This window comes from Dinoponera quadriceps, unplaced genomic scaffold (genome assembly GCF_001313825.1).
Source record: "Dinoponera quadriceps isolate SergipeBrazil2010 unplaced genomic scaffold, ASM131382v1 scaffold453, whole genome shotgun sequence".
Taxonomy (NCBI): Eukaryota; Metazoa; Arthropoda; class Insecta; order Hymenoptera; family Formicidae; genus Dinoponera; species Dinoponera quadriceps.
In genome coordinates this window covers 527,462-545,702 of record NW_014554678.1, presented here as the reverse complement: position 1 = coordinate 545,702, position 18,241 = coordinate 527,462, and the positions used below count along the sequence as shown (strand labels likewise).

The 18,241-nt window shown below is 37.4% G+C and overlaps 3 protein-coding genes across 12 annotated transcripts in view; 1 reads left to right on the top strand and 2 right to left on the bottom strand.

The window, feature by feature from the left end:
* Positions 1–11,779, bottom strand: LOC106740753. Of its 2 annotated transcripts, none has more exons than XM_014612087.1 (20): positions 11,381–11,779; positions 10,800–11,217; positions 10,142–10,593; positions 9,827–10,005; positions 9,287–9,684; positions 9,038–9,215; positions 8,708–8,919; positions 8,386–8,567; positions 8,141–8,268; positions 7,866–8,000; positions 7,493–7,633; positions 7,279–7,405; positions 6,643–7,205; positions 6,140–6,520; positions 5,551–5,944; positions 5,075–5,409; positions 3,850–4,748; positions 3,328–3,464; positions 3,073–3,251; positions 1–2,309 (listed from the first exon to the last, which is right to left on the bottom strand). In XM_014612087.1, exons 2-20 carry the CDS (start codon positions 11,198–11,200, stop codon positions 2,052–2,054), a joined length of 5,679 nt encoding a protein of 1,892 aa, XP_014467573.1. In that variant the 5' UTR covers positions 11,201–11,217; positions 11,381–11,779; the 3' UTR covers positions 1–2,051. The 2 variants fall into 2 exon arrangements, with proteins under 2 accessions (XP_014467573.1, XP_014467574.1); XM_014612088.1 differs by having other exon boundaries at positions 5,860–5,944.
* Positions 11,780–11,884: 105 nt separating this feature from the next.
* On the top strand, positions 11,885–14,946 carry LOC106740755 (transmembrane protein 234 homolog). 8 transcript variants are annotated; one of them, XR_001374122.1, is made up of 6 exons: positions 12,084–12,182; positions 12,278–12,835; positions 12,970–13,121; positions 13,207–13,366; positions 13,447–13,576; positions 14,709–14,946. XR_001374122.1 is itself a non-coding variant. In XM_014612093.1 (6 exons), the coding sequence occupies exons 3-6, from the start codon at positions 12,820–12,822 to the stop codon at positions 13,524–13,526; spliced, it is 408 nt and encodes a 135-aa protein (XP_014467579.1). In that variant the 5' UTR covers positions 12,084–12,182; positions 12,278–12,416; positions 12,625–12,819; the 3' UTR covers positions 13,527–13,767. The 8 variants fall into 8 exon arrangements, 7 of the variants coding, with proteins under 7 accessions (XP_014467583.1, XP_014467582.1, XP_014467584.1 ...); XM_014612093.1 differs by lacking the exon at positions 14,709–14,946 and having other exon boundaries at positions 12,278–12,416; positions 12,625–12,835; positions 13,447–13,767; XM_014612097.1 differs by lacking the exons at positions 12,084–12,182; positions 14,709–14,946 and adding an exon at positions 11,885–11,957 and having other exon boundaries at positions 12,625–12,835; positions 13,447–13,767.
* A 98-nt stretch (positions 14,947–15,044) lies between these two features.
* The window catches only part of LOC106740754, a 90,632-nt gene continuing 87,435 nt past the window's right edge, over positions 15,045–18,241 (bottom strand). For both annotated transcript variants that reach the window (XM_014612089.1, XM_014612090.1), the window contains exons 5-8: positions 17,870–18,057; positions 17,008–17,210; positions 16,341–16,616; positions 15,045–15,907 (exon numbers count right to left, since the gene is read on the bottom strand). In XM_014612089.1, the coding sequence (XP_014467575.1) occupies positions 15,732–15,907; positions 16,341–16,616; positions 17,008–17,210; positions 17,870–18,057 (843 nt within the window). In that variant the 3' untranslated portion in view covers positions 15,045–15,731. The remainder of the gene's footprint in view (positions 15,908–16,340; positions 16,617–17,007; positions 17,211–17,869; positions 18,058–18,241) is intronic.

Genomic DNA, 18,241 nt, shown 5'->3' with positions numbered 1-18,241 from the left:
TGTAATTTCCATGATAATTTATCTTGTTCATATTCAATTTAGTTTTTTTTTATTTAACTATAAATGTTTGATATAAGGATACACTCTAATGTATTCCTGAATAATACAATCTTATACACACCATAAAATAAATAACAATATACTTTTATTACTCATTTTTACTAAGCATATTTAGCTATCAACGTGATTGGCTACGAAAATCGCATTTACAAAGAATTGCCTAAAAGTATAGAACGAACATTCTCTCGTTGCAAAAGTTGAATTGAATTACAGATGAAGAACAAATCAATATAATCGTGAGAGTATCACAGAGAGATCTGATTCATAAATATTATACTTCATATTTTATACGTTCGAAAAATAATCTATTCTTTTTTACAGCACTAATACACGTAAGTGTCCACGTCAATAAAGAAAATTCATTCCTCAACTAATACTTTAAATTGTATCGTGAAACGGTAGAGAATATACGATTCTATTTCTACCACCATAAAGTTTAGACAAATATATATGAGAATATATATATGTATACATGTATCTCATTGTTATTTTGTCAAACGTTTAAGAGAAAATTCAGTTTGAACGTATAATAAATAACGCAATTTGTTCATTCGCTCATTCTTTTTTTCTCTCTCTCTCTCTTTTTCTCCCTAAAAAAACAAATATTCTTTCTGTACTAGCGCAAATTTGTCTGATTTAATTAATACATTCTATGCAATGAAATTCATACAAACTCTGAATCTATTTCTATGACATCCCTCATCATTTTCCTTAAGGGTAAGTTCATGCTCGAGGAAGAGACAATGTCAATCACAGTGTGTTACAGTGTCAAATAAGGTAACTACTATTCTCTAGCACAGTGAGATATTTGTCTAATAATTTTCCTATATCTTTAAAATTTTTTTTAACATCGTTAACATGTGACTGTCATGGAGGTCACCGACACGATCGGCACTACATTGCCGCGTCTCATTAACTTATATATTAGATGTAACTTTCTTACATACGACAAATTAAATATACAGTCAACAGAGAGCCAATAAAACGAGCTAACGAATATATGCACTGTAAATTGCATTTTTCACCGCATTTATGATTGCTTAAATTTTAGTCAATGCGTTCGCGACCACTGATATAGTCATTGCGCTTTATATGCTACATCGACGAATGTGTTGACCTATTGCGTTGCAATAATGTGTCTCCTAGACGGTTGCGTTTCTGCGAGCCAAACATGCGCGTTATTAATCACAAACTTGACTTGTGCTCGTTTCTATCAACGTCGATTAAACTTGAATTCAAGTTTAAGCTTTTATCGGACAAAGATTCGAAGAACTTGAAGTTAAGGTTTAATCGACGATGGATGGAAAAAGGCATTAATCTTGTTATTTTGCAATAGCGAAATCATCAAGAAAAAAGAAATTGTGCGAGATCGTGTAGAGCAAGAGTCTTAGCAAAATGCTTAGGAGAATGGTTGACTTGTAACGTTTAAAACAATGTTCTACATCCTACGTCTACTCCTAAAGCTTTGTCTAAGTTATTATTTTCTTTATTATATAGAGCAATTTGTCATCAATCACAAACAGAACAACTTTTTAATTCAAGACAGACACAAAACAGTCCATTGTGCATTACTTGAGATATAAAAACTCAAGGGATAAAACGTTATCTTGATCTCACAAAGTAGCCATCCGGCTAAAGTCCTAAATGTAAATAGAATTGTGATGTACTTTCGTTTTCTTCGAATGTGAACTTAGATGTCTACATCCTACGAGTTCATCGAATAAAAACACCAATGCAACGGGCTTAAGCTTTGGGATAATCAATGAGAATCAACGTGGCAGTCAACGTGTCGAATAAATATCGATATAATTATGAAACTATTTAGAAGTGCATTGGTCATCTTTGGTATATATATATATATATTTATATATATATATAATTATATATATATATATATATATATATAATTTTATCCAAGGAAACTCTCTCTCTCTCTCTCTCTCTTACTGATAGAGATACGCGGCTGTAATACTTCGAATACTTTCACTGCTCTAATTCTTCTTCACCGTTGCTCTCAATGCCCTGACTATGCACAACGGGCACAGAATCTCCGGTGTGGAAGTGCGAGAATACATATTCCCTAAGTATTGCGACGTACATGGAAGAACCAACGACGGGGACGTCAGCAGTTCGGTCTCCATTGTCGAGATTATCTCTGTGTTGTAAACAGACATCGGGAAGTGATGTCCACAAGTGAATATCATACTATCCTCCTCTGTCATGAGCAAACGATGCACAGCATCCGAGTCCTGTTGCAACATGGTAAGTTTCGTATAATATGCAGGATGAGCCACATGATATTCTCAGGATTGGGTAAATTCATTTTTACTTTTCACCAAGTTAAGTTAAAAGTTGCAAAGCTATGTATACAATATTTGTCTCATTAACTCTTTTAATCGTGGGTCAAATTTTATGCTGAATAAAGAAAAAGTAGTCTATTGTAAGAAAGTACCGAATGTTTTGTAGTCAGGATTCCGCACAAGAAAAGAATACTGGTTCTCGAAGAGGCAAAAAAATTTGGCTGGCATCTGATTTTTCATTTATAATATCGATAAATTATTTTAACTTATATAAAAACAAGTTTTGATAAGTTCGTAATTTATTAACACGTTCGCTACCAGGATCTAAGAAGAAAATCTTGCGCCGCAACCCAAGGTGTTTTTTGTTAGAATATGTCCCCAATTGACATGGATCTTTTTAGGATATATTTATAACATAAAAATGTAATAATCTCTAAACCAAGGACATCCTACATCTATTTTGTTTTTTAGCTCAATAATATTGATCATTTCCAAATTTATTGCAATACGTTATCATAAACTGATAAAGAATACGCATCACACATCTGCGGCGGTGGGCTCAGATACAAAAATCGGGACGCCGCATATGTGCGGCGGTGGTAGCAAACGTGTTAAGTTATTAACTTTCTTAACTTAACTTTTAACTGAGTGACTATTTATTATCCAAACCTGGATATTCTATATTAAAAAAATGTCTTAGTCGACAGATTACCTTAATATGCGCGAACAATCTAGAATCCTCCATTTCAGAAAATATCGTATTGATAATCCCCTCCATCATCTGCTCCGGGCTATTATTTCCGCTCGCCCCCGGATATCCGTTCAAAGGTGCGCCATAATTGTCGGCCATTAGACAGGAGAAAATTTTGATGTATTCGGGCATGATCTCGTCTGAAACGTTGCGATTGTTCGTTAGACCGATTGAATTCACGATATTTCGCGAGTTAAGATTTCTCGGGACAATAACCTTGATCTATATGCTGTAACAACAAGGACAGTACTTGAAGGCAGAACTTCACTGAAAACAAATCGACCACGCAGAAACTCTTGTCCTCCATGTTGCTGTACTTATTTGCGTCCAGGTATCTTCCTATCGCATTTTGACTGCAAAAAATGTCAGAATTACTCTCAATCTTATCCTATATGAACTTTGTCTGTCTTAAAGTATTGAGTTGGAAAGGAAATAATGCCGTAATTTTAGCTGAAAATTGAAGGAAGTTTTTTTTATATATTTAAAAACAATCAGTAATTTAACGGCTATTATTTTCTATAATCTTTTGCCATCTTTCGAGCAGCCGCATATTTCCGTGAACGTCTTACCGTTACGGACGTTTCGTTTGCGTCGCGCTTTTACGGAAGTAAAACAGTATCAAGCAACTTGAAATGCAGCTTGTTTTGCTGCATTTTTCTCTCGATCTCAAGTGAAGAGAAACCGACACAGGTCGCTGTGATTGGATGTAACTGGGGTGCTCCCGCGGCATCAACTTACCAAAACAGTAGCAATCCAAGCGGGTAATAAATAATATGTAAGTGTTCGAGGAAAATGTTCTCCAAACTCTGCATCGGTAAATTGTGCTCGACCCAGAAATCAATGGCGCTCTGCAGCAACTCGCACTTGGTAGTATTCGCTTCACTGCCGATGTTGCTCAGGTAAAACTTGAGCGCCTTGATAGTCTCATTGATGACGTAATTCCTCTGCGAACGCGACGACGCTCTGTCAGAAAGCACGGTCCTCTCTTTATACGCATTGTCGCGCTGACCTGATGGTTGATTGTTATTCACACTTGACATCGTGTCCGTGCGAGTTAGACTTTGCGCTGAGCTGTGTGCATCGTTCTTACACTGCGGCAGCAGATCGTTCTCGTTAAATATAAAATTCTCGATCCACTCTTGCTGCTCGTTTTCGTTCACGTTTGATTCGACGTCAGAATAATCCGCGTTTACGATCGCCGACGGGTCCTCGTTTCTCTGATTTCTGCACAATTCCTCTAAGCCCCCTTGACAGTCGAAAGTGTACAACTCTTGCGCGAGCGTCTGCAGATTATTCAACGACCTGCTCGTGGGAATCTTCGCCCAGCTTTTCGCCATGCTATCCTCCAAGGATTCCATGAGATTCTTCTCCGCTTGTTTGTTGAACAATTCAGTATTCTTCTTGATGTTGCGGGACGACACGGAATCCCTCGTTGCGTCCGCGTTTCGTCCCGTGATCCTGCCTGCGGGCTCCGTCGTCGTTGTCTCGTGTTGTTGCGTTTCCATCGTTAAATAATTCGCGGACGACTGAAGACTCAATTTATGCAACATTTTCAATTGGTAATTAAATGCGGGCAGGATATTGCCGTCTAACGCAGCTATTTTAGAACAAGCTTGATAATTCTCCAACTCGATGCACTAAAACAGAAGAAATTGACTTTGTCTTGAAGTTGTCAAGAAAGAACACATAAAGCCGATGAGAAACCAAAGCACGGATATTACAGAGCCATTTAATAATATTGACTTAACAATAACTTAATTCTCATGGTCTCGTATGTTCTCTTTTTTATCATTTTCGGAAGCAGTCATCTTGAAGTTGTTTTCAAGTAAAAGCGTTAAGAAACGCACTTATGAACTCTTATACCACCACTCTGTTATAATCTTGCAATTATACAAGGCGTGTACAATTAAAAATGGATTGGAACTTGAAAAATAGATGTGACTTAACGCAACGATCGACGAACCTTTTCCATGACACTGGTGGAGCAATACAAGCCGTAGAACTGTTCGAGAACATAATGGAGCGTCAGTTCCCCCGGCGTTTTCTCGATCACGCTCAAAGGACAAACGAATCCGGCGAGAGGAGACGTATCGTGGGTTTGGTAGGATATCACTGGGGTCGAGATGCCGGGTACTTGACTGGGAACGTCCAGAACCACGTGCATCGTATGGGGAAGTCGCACCACTCGCTTCGACGATTTCAGCAGCACGAGCTTCTCGTCGGTTTCGCGAGTCTCTCTCGCAGGGATACGGCCCAATTGCGCTCTGCTGTTGTTACCCCAAGCTAGCACCGTACCTCCTAGAAGATTACACGATACTTATACTTTAAAGGTTAATATATCTTGAGGATTATATATCAATTATATTCGTAACGAATTCGAGTTATATATTATATTCGTGAAAACATCGTGAATTCTCGAGATATCGCTTTCTTCGTAACCTGGTTGTATCGCGACCGTATAATCGTATCCGCAGGCGATCGCAACGGTGTTAATGACGGGATTGATTCTCTCTCTATTCGGAGCAGCGTGTTCCGTATTTGTCGACTTGGACGCGTCAGAGACATTGCCATTCGTCTCAGACACGTTCCCATTATTTGACGAATCGTTCGACTTAGCACTATTGTCCAAGTCCTGCCGATTTTGCACTCTCTTAAAATCATTGTGCCTAGGAGGTATTTGTGCAAAGATACAGGCTGAATTATAATACAAAGGCGTCGGAATTGACACGTCCCGTCTCATACCGTTACCTATTTGGCCGTCAAAATTACGGCCCCATGTATACAAAAAGCCATCTTTAGTTATCAGTGCGTTGTGATGACAGCCAGCTGATATCTGAAAAATCGATCAGAGGTTGTTTATTACCTATTTTAAATGAAACGAGAAAGACAGAGGAAGAGCAAGAGAAAATGGAAAAAATCAATAGTGAATTCTTCGGTTCGGTTGAAGAACGTTTAATTTCTTTAATTTAATATCGCTCTTTCATGGATCCAAAAAGTTGTTGATTTTTTAATAAACTTGTTCACAAACCTGAGCAATTTGACCCTTCACCAGGCTTGTATCCACTACGGATGGCGTTAGGTGTGTTTGATCCTCTTCGATGAAACCGATGTTTAGATTCCTCAAATTTGCGTTTTCGGACAATTTCCTTCGTATCTCTGCGTCGGAAGTAATCGCTTCTGTTTGTGCCGGCTTGGTTTGTACGTCATCTTCCAGGAACTCCTTCACCTCTTCATCTAGATTCAGGCTGCTGTTTGGCATTTTCTCCGAGTGGTCCGAAGCCTTGTTCCTTTTCTCACCAGCGTCTTGTTGCTCCAGTATGCGACTCTTCTTTTGCGCTTGCGCTTGTAATCTGAGAGCTTGGGGACTTGCACCCCATGTGTACAACTTGTTCGTATTACTGACAACTAGCTGTGAACGCAGAAAGTGTATACATGAGACTGTCGTTGTCTATTCAAAAATGGCGGAAGCTTCAAAAGCTCGTTACTCGTGTGACGACAATGAGAAGAAGTAAATCTCGTTTACTCGCTTACATTGTGAAAGTATCCGGTACTGATGAGCCTGATTCCTTCCGGCAACGATACCTTCATCGGGATCGAGCTTTTGTTGTTACTACCTATTCCTAATTGGCCCAGTACGTTACATCCGAAAGCGTACACCACGCCGTCCACGGACAATGCCAAGGTGTGTGCATAACCGGCGCTGATGTGACAAACCACGACGCCGAGCAGAGACGTGACCAAAGTCGGTATACTTTTCTCGTCGGTACTACCATGGCCCAATTGGCCGTGGACGCCCCAGCCCCACGTGAACACTCTACCATCCGCAGTCAGTGCTATCGAATGATACTGCCCGGCCACAGCGTCGACGATTATCTCTTGTGCCAGTGAAGTGACCAATTCTGGACTCGAACACTGCAACACCTTGCCGAGACCCAACTGCCCGAACTGACTGGCCCCCCAAGAGTATATCCCATTGTTGGTGACCGCTAAAGTGTGACAGTGTCCGCACGATACACTAAACACTTGTATTTCCATGCTCCGGAAAAAGCACAAAGCGTGAGGTGCGCCGTACCGCAGCACGCACGGGCCAATACCTGGTGATTATTGCAAAAAGTTGAGCGAGAGAAGTTCGATGGGAAGGAAGGGTCAAGGGAGACTGTGCATTACCTAAGCAACCTTGCACCGAACTACCCCAAGTGTAGACATTAGCGTTCCTAATGAGAGCAACGTGAGAAAATCCAGTGCTCAGTACTCTCTTTTTAAAGTTAACATGCGGAGTCATCTCCAAGTGTCCCTGCCCGGGAGATTTAACATTTTGTAGTTGCAATCGATAATAAGAAATTATTTTCTGATATGCTAAGTGAGAAAGTTCAGGAGTTACCTTGCTTATTTCTGGTAATTGCTTATCATACAGAAAGATAGGTTTGCAGCTCGGATTTAATACCCGTTTCTTATGAATAAGTGTCAATAGGACTAATATAAACGTTTCTATTATCTCCTCTATAAGCGTATTCGACTGATCCTGCAAAATGTTTTTCGTTATTAAGAAAATGAATAAACACACAGGAAAACATATGTCAGGCCGAGAATTTTTCGAACTACCCTCGTATGAAATACATAGATGTGTACAATAATTGCATTCACGGCGTCCTTAAATTCACGTCTGCGCGGATTTGCGATTATTCGACTATTTCCATAATTTCTATTTGACGACTTGAATTTAAGACATACCGCGCGTCTAACTTATTACTCACAATAATATCCGTAACGTCTATAGGATCACACTGACTAGATCGTCGACTATGAGATGTCACTTTATGGCGTTCCTTACACTTCATTAGCATAGCTCGTAATACTGGATTCGTTGGATCGTACAGTGTTACTAATCTCTACAAAAAAATATTTCGACGTGTTAAATTTCATTTGCATAATCGCTTGAAGATCGATTTTCGTGTTGTCAGATTATAACGACTAACAAAAGTGTGAAACGAAGGTCTCTCGAAAACACCGTAGAGTTAAGATTTCTCACCTGAAGCACAAAAATTTGCGAGTCCCGCAGGCTATTGCGTATGAATAACATATGGGACCTAGTTAAATCGTGGTTCAATAACATCGCTTGCATCAGACCAGATTCACTTAAACATATGAGCAAGCCATCTGAAATGCAAATCTGTATTAAATTCGGCACGTCACTTCAGTGCTACACGACTGCTCGTGACTGCCTGAGAAGTGTGCATTCACACGTGTACACGACTATGTATATGTACACATTACATGATTTTGGATGAAAGTCGTTTATGCCAAACGTTTGCACCGCCTTCATAAGAATATCCAACATCTGGCCGTACAGACTCCTCTGCGTAGCTAAATGATGCAACACTTCCCAGAGATAAGTTTGACCAGCTATATTGATAGCCAACAATTCGTCATAAAACGTATTCGTAGATAAAAAGTATCTGTAACATAAAAATAGGGTATACACTGTATCAGCAAGATGAGATATACAAAAGAGTGCGTTGAAATATCTTCGATAATCTCCAAGATATAGAAGTATGTTGTTTCAAACGATGGGATTGCATTGTGAGTTACAACTTACAAAAACTCTTTATAAATTGCTTTAGATTGCTCGGACCAAACCCTTAGAGTCATTTCGATAAAGGCGAGCACACATAAATTGGACAGATGTATCCTTGTGGCGATATGCATCTCGATAATGGCTGGTGTTAATAAGCAGTGAGTAAGGCAACTCAATAGTTCTGAGGTATGACCAACTGACGCGAACTTTAATACACTCTTCAATAATTTACACTGAAATAGAGGTAATAAAGAGAAGATTAGTATCAATCACAATTTAAGTATTCTCGACGAATGGGATCTCGTATGTAGTTTATATATCTTGCAAAACTTAAAATAGCTGGATCTTCACCTTGGAAATTTTGTAAGAGGCTACTGCACGTGAGAATTCTTTATTCGACAGAAACATATCGCCGGCATACTCCAAAAAGTGTTGTCCGTTTAGTCCAAAAATTGTTGCTAATTTTCCTGCTTTCTCCAGTTCATTTTTCTTCAATACCAGCTCCATGAAAACCGACAGGAACGATTTCCTACGATAAAAAATGGATTCAATGACCGAAATTGCGTAATTTATTCGGAGAAGAACCTTAAGGGTACTGACCTTAAAATAACTTCGTATACGCAACGATTCGTAACAATTATGCAGGCATCCAGAGTGGGTATTTCTACATTGGCGTCCTTTACATTCTTCGTTAAAGTACATTTACTCTCAATTTCTTGAAAGACTTTTTTCGATATCACATTGTTAAACTTTGTTACTTTATATACCGCGCGTATTACTTCTTTGCTGCTCTTAAATGAAAAAACTCCGATTACAGACTCGGAATTAAATTCGCTGTCTCCATTTATATGAATCTCAGACAATTGGTCGGATATTATGTATATCACATGTTGACTAATATCAGTAACAAAAAAGAATTTGTGCGCTAGTAGAACGGTTTCGCAATCGAATACTTTGTGTATCGATAAAGGTACCACTGCTAAATCTGGACCATGTACCTGAAATAAATAATCTATATATCTATTTCTATATTACTGGAAAACAGATCAGCCAAACATAATCAGAATGTCATTCAATATTAAAAGTTTATTCAGGTATATTCTTATGCTAATTTATTATATTGTGAAACTTTTGTCTTACTGTGATATGACTGGTAATAGGATGGTAACATGTATACAATTGCCGACCTTCTCTGTCATATTGCAAAGAGAGAAAAGTATCTTTCAGTATCGGTTCTGGACCAATAAGACCTAACTTAGATTCTGACGATGTTTCTGCATTAGCGGAAATTCCACTACCATTTAATTTATTCGTACTATCTGTAACATTAATATGTATAGTCACTACATATACATATAATTTGAATTGTTAATATAACATTCAATATCTGATAAACAGAATACTAAAACAGAGGTGAGCATATACATACAATTGAGATAATTATTGTATACTTACCATGAGATTGTAAACTATTCTCTTTCAACGTTTGATTTTTAGTTTCAATCAACTTCTGCTTGAGAATCGCCAACTTTTCGACAGAAAGCTGCTTGAGTTCTTGTAACTTAGACTTATTAGGAATAGAGACTTCTACGTTATCATAAATAGTGCCATTTAAATTCACATCACTATGAGACTCCTTGTTTTCAGTATTGCGTAAAAAATTATACGTGTATTGTTCCAAAATCAAACGCCACTGTTGCTGAAGTTTATTAGTTATCAAGAGAGACGTGCCCTCATTGCTTTCACTTTGGCAGACTTGTAAACTGTTAATACTTCCACTGATGTACGTTATACCTGCTTGTTGACCATTGGAGAGATTTATAAGTATAATTGCTCCACACTCGGTTCCTATGATACCTATGTCGACAGACATTTTTGAATCCTTCCACCATATAATAGTGGTTGGTCTGAAAATGTAAAAATAGAATAGTTATAAATCCTGTTTTTCTATAATCATATTAAGAGATTAACAAAAAATATATAAATTTAATTCTAACTTAATGTACCAGAGACTCAAGCTGAACAAATATATGATTGTTCAAGTATCAAAAGTATATTCATTCTTCATAATTAATTATTACATATAATTTTGTTATTTATATGAGACAAGTACCTGAGATGAGAAAGTTGAGAATTTATAAAAGGGATATAAGTCACATCGTCGGTTTTCCATTTCTTGTCGATAGCTTGACTCTCTCCAACTAGAGCTAAGGCAGGAATTATATACAAGGAACCATCTAATGTTACACACAATAACCAAGCACCGCATGGATCAAAACAAAAAGCAGCAATTTGTTTATGCGGTGCTTGAAACCAAGGTATCCTTTTAATCACAGGTAAACAAGAAGGTTCTCTTTTCAAATAGAGAATAATGTCAGAATTGTTAGTTGCCAGAGCTAAAAACAATTTCCTTCCGAGTTTGCATTGCACACTATGCTCTATCTCAGTGGTTTTAATTAAACATTGCAATTTAAATAAATTCTCATTTGTCATTAATGTGCTAGGATCCATCATGTTCGACCTGTCGTTTCCTGAAAATGGTAAACATACTTAATGTAACAATTATTCGCAAAAATATATTACAAGTGTTAATCTATTATTATTCATAAATGCGATGTAACCTAATATTAACATTAACAATCCTTCGTAATGTCAAATATGTCAGTCACGGAGCCAGTTACAAAATATACATACCAAATTTGAGTAACGTTATTAATTATCGTTATTGTAAGTGTCAGGAGCTAAGATAAGTCATAGGCGGTACACATATTATGCGCAATATATTTTAATATTGCTACTGCTATTATATTTTCCTAAACGTCAGACTTGGAAGGTTGTTCTTGTTCTCAATTATGGTTGCGGACAGCTCAACGGCTCGTTTCCATCGCCAGTATCGAGATTAGTTATGACAATAAATCAAGTTTATACACGCTCTACCGAGGCGGAACGACTTAACAAAAAAATATACGGTTTAGCAATGAACAAAGGCCCCGCGAGCACGCGCATAAAACACGTAAGGACCGCTCGACTGTTCTCGCGAGACTCGACTGAGTGATGGGACGAGCAGGGGGTCCGAACTCCCGCCTTGTAAATGTCCTCGCTTACATCTAACGCCATCTGCAATAATCCCCGAATACGGCCGAACTAAATGGATGACGTCATGAGAAACGGGATGCATATTATGTACAACAGTGTGTGGTATATATGCATGCACATCCCCACTCCTCCAGACGTCACTTATTTAGTCGGCCACATCTGGAGCCAAGCACAGGTAGCGTTGAAAACTGCGTCCTATGGCAGCCAGGCTTTATAATCTGAAAGTGTAAAAGTAGTTTTCATTATGCTGCGCCGCTAGCGTCGCATGTCTATAGTCTTTCGTTCGTTAATCTAAGTGAGTTCCACTTAACGCTTGCTACGATCGCGAGTATCTTTCTATCCTTGTTTCTCTTGCTTATTGACCCCTGCCTTTCTGAGTGCCGTTGTCGGTCCACAATAGGTATTTTAAGCCTTAAGCTTTAAGAAATTGACCAATCACAGTTAATTATTCTCCTCATATTCGACTGTGTTTGGTTCAATTTTTTAAAATTTAAGGCTTAAAATACCTGTTGTGGACCGACACTTATAGCGCCGAGTAGAGTCGTTGTCTACCAGCAATTGTGATTCTGATGTCATCGTTAATGACATGATGCCAATGGATTCCCGACTATTTTCCAGTGCGACCAAGTGCGACGTGAGCTTATTCCTACATCGCAAGATCTGATGATTCCTGTCGTCGAAACAACACCGGTTCCTGGCTGCCATAGTCCAATTTTTACAAGAGCGAATTTGGATCCTCTGTCCTTTTTATTCCACCTATATATATATAATACTACACTGTACCACATATTTTTTTGTAAACTTAATTTATCATGAACCTATTTTGAACCTATCTGGCATAGGAGACAGGCCTTAGGTTAGTCCATAGCCATAACTGAGAAGAAGATGACAGATACTAACATTTGGCGTAGGAGGCTGGACGATAAACGGCCCATAGCCATAATTGAGTGAAGTGATTGATTCGTTTGAAAATCCGTTTGTTAGATGTAAACATTCACGAAGTGTATTATAATTTCGTTAATTGTCAATTGACAAGGATGGCAGTTACTATTGGTAAGATTTGTTTTCTTAATATTTTATTTATTCGTTTTCTTTACTCATTTAACAAATTAACTTTGAGAATGCAACGAGCAAAAATTAAAATTCATGATTGACCAATACTTGCTAAATTTTGATTTGTATTGCAGAGTCTGTGATATATTTGTGTCTCGTGGCAGTTCTCTGGGGCATGACAAATCCATTTATGAAGAAAGGTGCAGGAGGCTTGGAGAATGTCAAGGCCACATCCATTTATGGGCAATTTATCAAGGAACTTGTATTCCTTGCTACCAACGTAAAGGTTTGTTTCATCATGAGTAATAATTTCCTTGTAAACCGATGTTGTAAATGGTGTTTAGAATTGATTTTCTTCCTTTATATTTCAGTATATGCTGCCCTTTGTTCTCAATCAATGCGGTTCAGTGCTGTATTTCTTAATTCTACAGAATACTGACATATCTCTAGCTGTGCCAGTTTCAAATTCTCTTACTTTTATATTCACCGCAATCACAGGCTGGTTCTTAGGTGAGCAGAAGGTACATAAAAGTAAGTAAACATAAATAACTTTCAAACTTTTCCACCAGGAAAAATGTTACAATCAATCACTTTAATAATTTTCCTTTTAGATGCATATATAGGAATGATATTTATATTGTGTGGAACATCATTGTGTTGTTGGGACAAACTATATAAAATTATGGAATGATGACTTTTCTATGGAACAGAATTTCAATATATTTGAGATTGCAATCAAATGTACATAGCTCCTTCTATCATTTTGCCTTCCAGTCATCTATACACTATATCTGTCTATCCGCAACCTGCCAATTCATTCTTCCATCTAACTGATGAGTAGCACACACTTGCGCATGTTTAACATGCTTGTACGCACGCATGTGCACACACACACACACACACACACACACACACACACACACACACACACACACACACACACACACAAAATGATTAACAATTCATGTGATATCCTTTTTATAAAACTAAACTATTATGTAAAATTTGGATTCTCATAGTTTCATTAAGCTTAATATTATAGTTACTATTTGAATCTCGTTAACGGAGAGAAGTTTCAGAGAGAACAAAGAAGGGAATTAATCAATAGATTACTTATTACCTGTTCTATAATTTTGATCAAATCTTACACACGAAACATCTATGTATGTAACAGAGAGATGGTCCACCATCTCCCTGTTTGCATCTCCTGAGATTTCCTTATAGCAGTATATTACCATATCCTATGTCATCGTCTCTAGAATTTGATTCGACTTCTCAACGCTTCCCTTACAAGTTTTACTGGATTTAATTGATATTTAGAGAAGTGTTTAGTGACAATTAAAAATGTTTTTTATTTATTATGACAGACAATTATGACAATTAAAATGTTTTTTATACATGACAGAGATTCATGAGTTATACATAGAATATTTTATTTTTAGAACGTACATACATTTAGAACATAAATTTAGAACAATAACATTAAACATCAAGACCTATAAGTCCTGGTCTACAATAGGTGCTTTAAGTTCTAAATCTTAAAAAATTGACTAATCACAGTCGAATGTGAGGAGAATAATCGACTGTAATTGGTCAATTTCTTAAGGCTTAGAGCTTAAATTCTCATTGTAGACCCTGCTTAAGGGACAGAAAGAATATATATAAGTTATAGAATATATAGAATATATATTAAATCGCGTTATATGCGTTAAATATCGATACATTAATCGTATCGTTACAATATGAATAATGATACAATTTAACGCACATAACGCGAATTTACAAATTACATTAAAGGGGTTTATATATATTACGAATTAAGGGGGTTTTCTAGTTTTGAGGCTTCAACAAATCGATTTTTTCCTTCTTCAAGGTCATGAACGTTTTGTATAACATTCAAAACGAAACTAACGGTCAGAGGGGAAATAAATCCTGTTCCATAGAAACGAAACATTCTAGAAACATTTGTTTAAAGATTGGAGGGATTCTCCAATCGCTTGAAAGCACAGAACATTATAGAATGAAGTTTTTGAAGAAGAGGAAAGTTGCCTTTATGGCCTGGAAAAAAATTTATTTTATTTTTTTCGAAATATATGTATATATGTATAATATATATTGTTCTACAACAATAACACTAAACATCAATCTAGTCCTAATCCTACAGGTATGGCTTGGTTTCACAGAAAGATTATATATGAGTATATATTAAATTGTGCGTTATACAGCGACTTAAATCAGCTATTCCAGGAACATAAAGAGAATCCCTTTATGTTCCTGGAATAGCTGATTAAAGTCGCTACATAACGCGCAATTTAATGTGTACTCATATATAATCTTTCTGTCCTTCAACTTTATGCCATCTTGATATACTAAACATCAAGACACATAAGGCTACTAATGTCAAAAATAAATACATAAATAGACGTTTTAAGCCTTAAACCTCGAGTATTTCTTAAGGTTTAAGGCTTAAAACATCTATTTATATATTTATTTTTGACTTTATGTATTAAATAAATGTATTAAATTTATGTATTTATTTTTGACATTATTGTAAGCTAGGACTAAAAGACCAATCACAATCGAATTATAAAAGAATAATCTATTGTGATTTGTCAATTTCTTAAGACTTAAAACACTAAAGCTTAAAACACTATTGTAGACCTAGCCTTATATGCTTGATGTTTAGTATCTCAAGATGGCGTAAGGTTGAAGGACAAAAAGATTATATATGAGTATACATTAAATTGTGCATTATGTAGCGACTTTAATCAGCTATTCCAGGAACATAAAGGGAGTCTTAATTTTTATGCATAAAAAAATTCCTAAAAATATGCCTGAATTCGCCTCTCAAAACCAGAAAACCCCCTTAAAAGACTAGCATAAATGGCCGCCTAATTTAGGCGCGGGATATTTTACTTTTTATATTTAACCATCCTGCGCCTTTATTCGTATTGCGCGGTAAAGATGTGGATTTATTAAGCTGCTTGGAGGCCTTGGTGGCGTGTGGCGTTGTAATGAGTGAGTTGGTCGATAGACTTTTATTCTTCTCCTCCGGTTTACGGCTCATGGTACCTGCGAAACATTCATAGTTGTCATTTATTAACCATCATAACGACGAAGACGGATAATTTCGATCGATATCGCATAGTAGTATTCAAACACTATAAATTTTTATATTTAAAAATATTTTAAATTCAACATATACTTAAAAATTAACGACGCATATTTAACGATTCAACACATTAATATTCATTAATTCAAAGTACCAACAATTATTATCCTTATTATGGGATTTTTATTATATGTTTTACTGTATCGAGGTTATTATAGCTCGTTTAGACGCTGAATAGCTGAATTCCTTCGAAATTTTTACCGGTGAAAATTAATTGATAAAACAGAAGAGAAAAATGTATTGGAGCATTATAAATTCCTGTAGTACGCGTTTTGTTCCCTTTTATTTGTTAGAGACAATCGTTGATACGATTTAATTAGAGAAAGCGTTCACCTGTTTTTGAGACGTCTTTGTCCTTATTACGCCGAGCTTCCTTTCCTCGGCGATTGAGGGTCTCGTGACTCCGTTGTCTGCGTCTCGTGGTCGATTTCGTGTACTGCTGCTGCTGATCGTAGTTGATTTCGAATGGTTCTCTATAGTGTCGTGGCTTCCACGGCGCAAGGACGCTCACGCTTCTCGACACTGTTCTCGTGTGTGGTTGCAACGGTCGAGAAAACTCTTCGCGACTCGCCGCCCTGCGTTGTTCGTTCGGACCCGGTATTTCTCCGACTGGAATGCAGATATCGGGCAATTAGAGTGCGGTTACGCTTGACAACATTTTCCGTACTTTCACCGCGGGTCTAGCGTTATTCAACTCGTTAGTTAAATAACTTTAAACAACCGGTTAGGGAGATACGAATTTTTCTTGCACTGCTTCCCCAATGACGCAAATGCGACCGGTGTTGCGAAATTTCAAACGTTCGACGAATAATAGCTGGTTTCGTAATCTGCATTTATTATTTGTAACGATAGCGTAGACTGCGTTTATTATTTGTTACGATAGCGATCTGACCTCCGATCAGATACTACTTGTATCAAGTTAATCGTGTTACCATTATCGTGTAAAATTGTATCGTAATCATCAGGTAAAGGGGAAAAAGAAGCAATAAAGCAATCGTACCTGTAGCAGCGTGGAGATATACAACAGATCGCAGTGATCTTTGTGAATTTTGGCTCCGCTGACTACTGTCGCCCGTCGTGCTCTCGCCCGAGGACAATGCGCTCTCGGCGAGCCTTGAGGATTTCCTCATTGACGTAATACTCAAATCATGCCGACCCGTGGCATCACGCCTCGAAGACGCATGATTGTCGGCGGATTTGCTCCTGAAAGAGACAAAGGGGATAATTAAATTATAAGTAATGTTGTTGAAATTTTATTTTCGTTTGATTTAGCGTATATACAATTGCATTTTATTTGGAAACATCGTTTATACTCTATCTGTCAAATAATTTCAATAGACACGGTCCGTTATGCAATTCACAGAGCATACGAGATGAACGAGATAATAACCGAAATAAGTCCGAAATAGATCCGGTCATTTTTAAATTAACAGTTTTGATTAGTGATTCGCAACTATTAGATATATACGGAATTTATGGATAAGTCCAGTTTTATTTTGATAAAATGAAATCATGATTTCAGTCGCCATATTGAACCCATTAGTTTTGAATTTGAAAAATTTCAACTTCATAAGCAGTGACTTTCATCTAGCTGTGAATATTCGTAAATAATGACCTGAAAAATCGCTAAACATAAATTTTTAATAACATTCAATTTTTTTAAAAATCCATTCTTTGCCGGCTTAAGTATTTTTGCGAAATTCAGCTTGCCAGAATCAAGAGATTAGTAACAAAGATCAAGAAGTTAATGACAAAGATCTGAGCTTTATGGCGCTCGGTGGATAAATGTGAAATCATTCTCGTGTAAAATATTTAATTTATTGCGCGTTGCCACAGTGCATGCATGGCATGTCGGCATTTACCTGGTCTCTGGTACTGGTCTCTGGTATCGGCGTTCTCTGTTGGACGAGACGGACTCCTGATCTGTATCACCGAAGAAGCGGAGATTCTTTTGCACGGAAACTCGTTCGGGCGCGGAGGAAGCTTCCTCATCCTCAGTGCCGGTCGTCAGGATCTCGCTCTCGGGTATTCTCGGCTTTTTATCCACCAGCTGAAAAGTTACCGGTACTTCATTATTCATAATCTCGGCGCACCGAATATAACAGCGCAGATATTATTTCTCCGTATTAACAATTACGCCCGCTTATTCCAAATATCGATGCGCCGTACGTTGTAATTTCGCGAACGGAAGAAGAGCGGTTTTCGCAAGTGCGAGATAGATTGAAACGTATCGC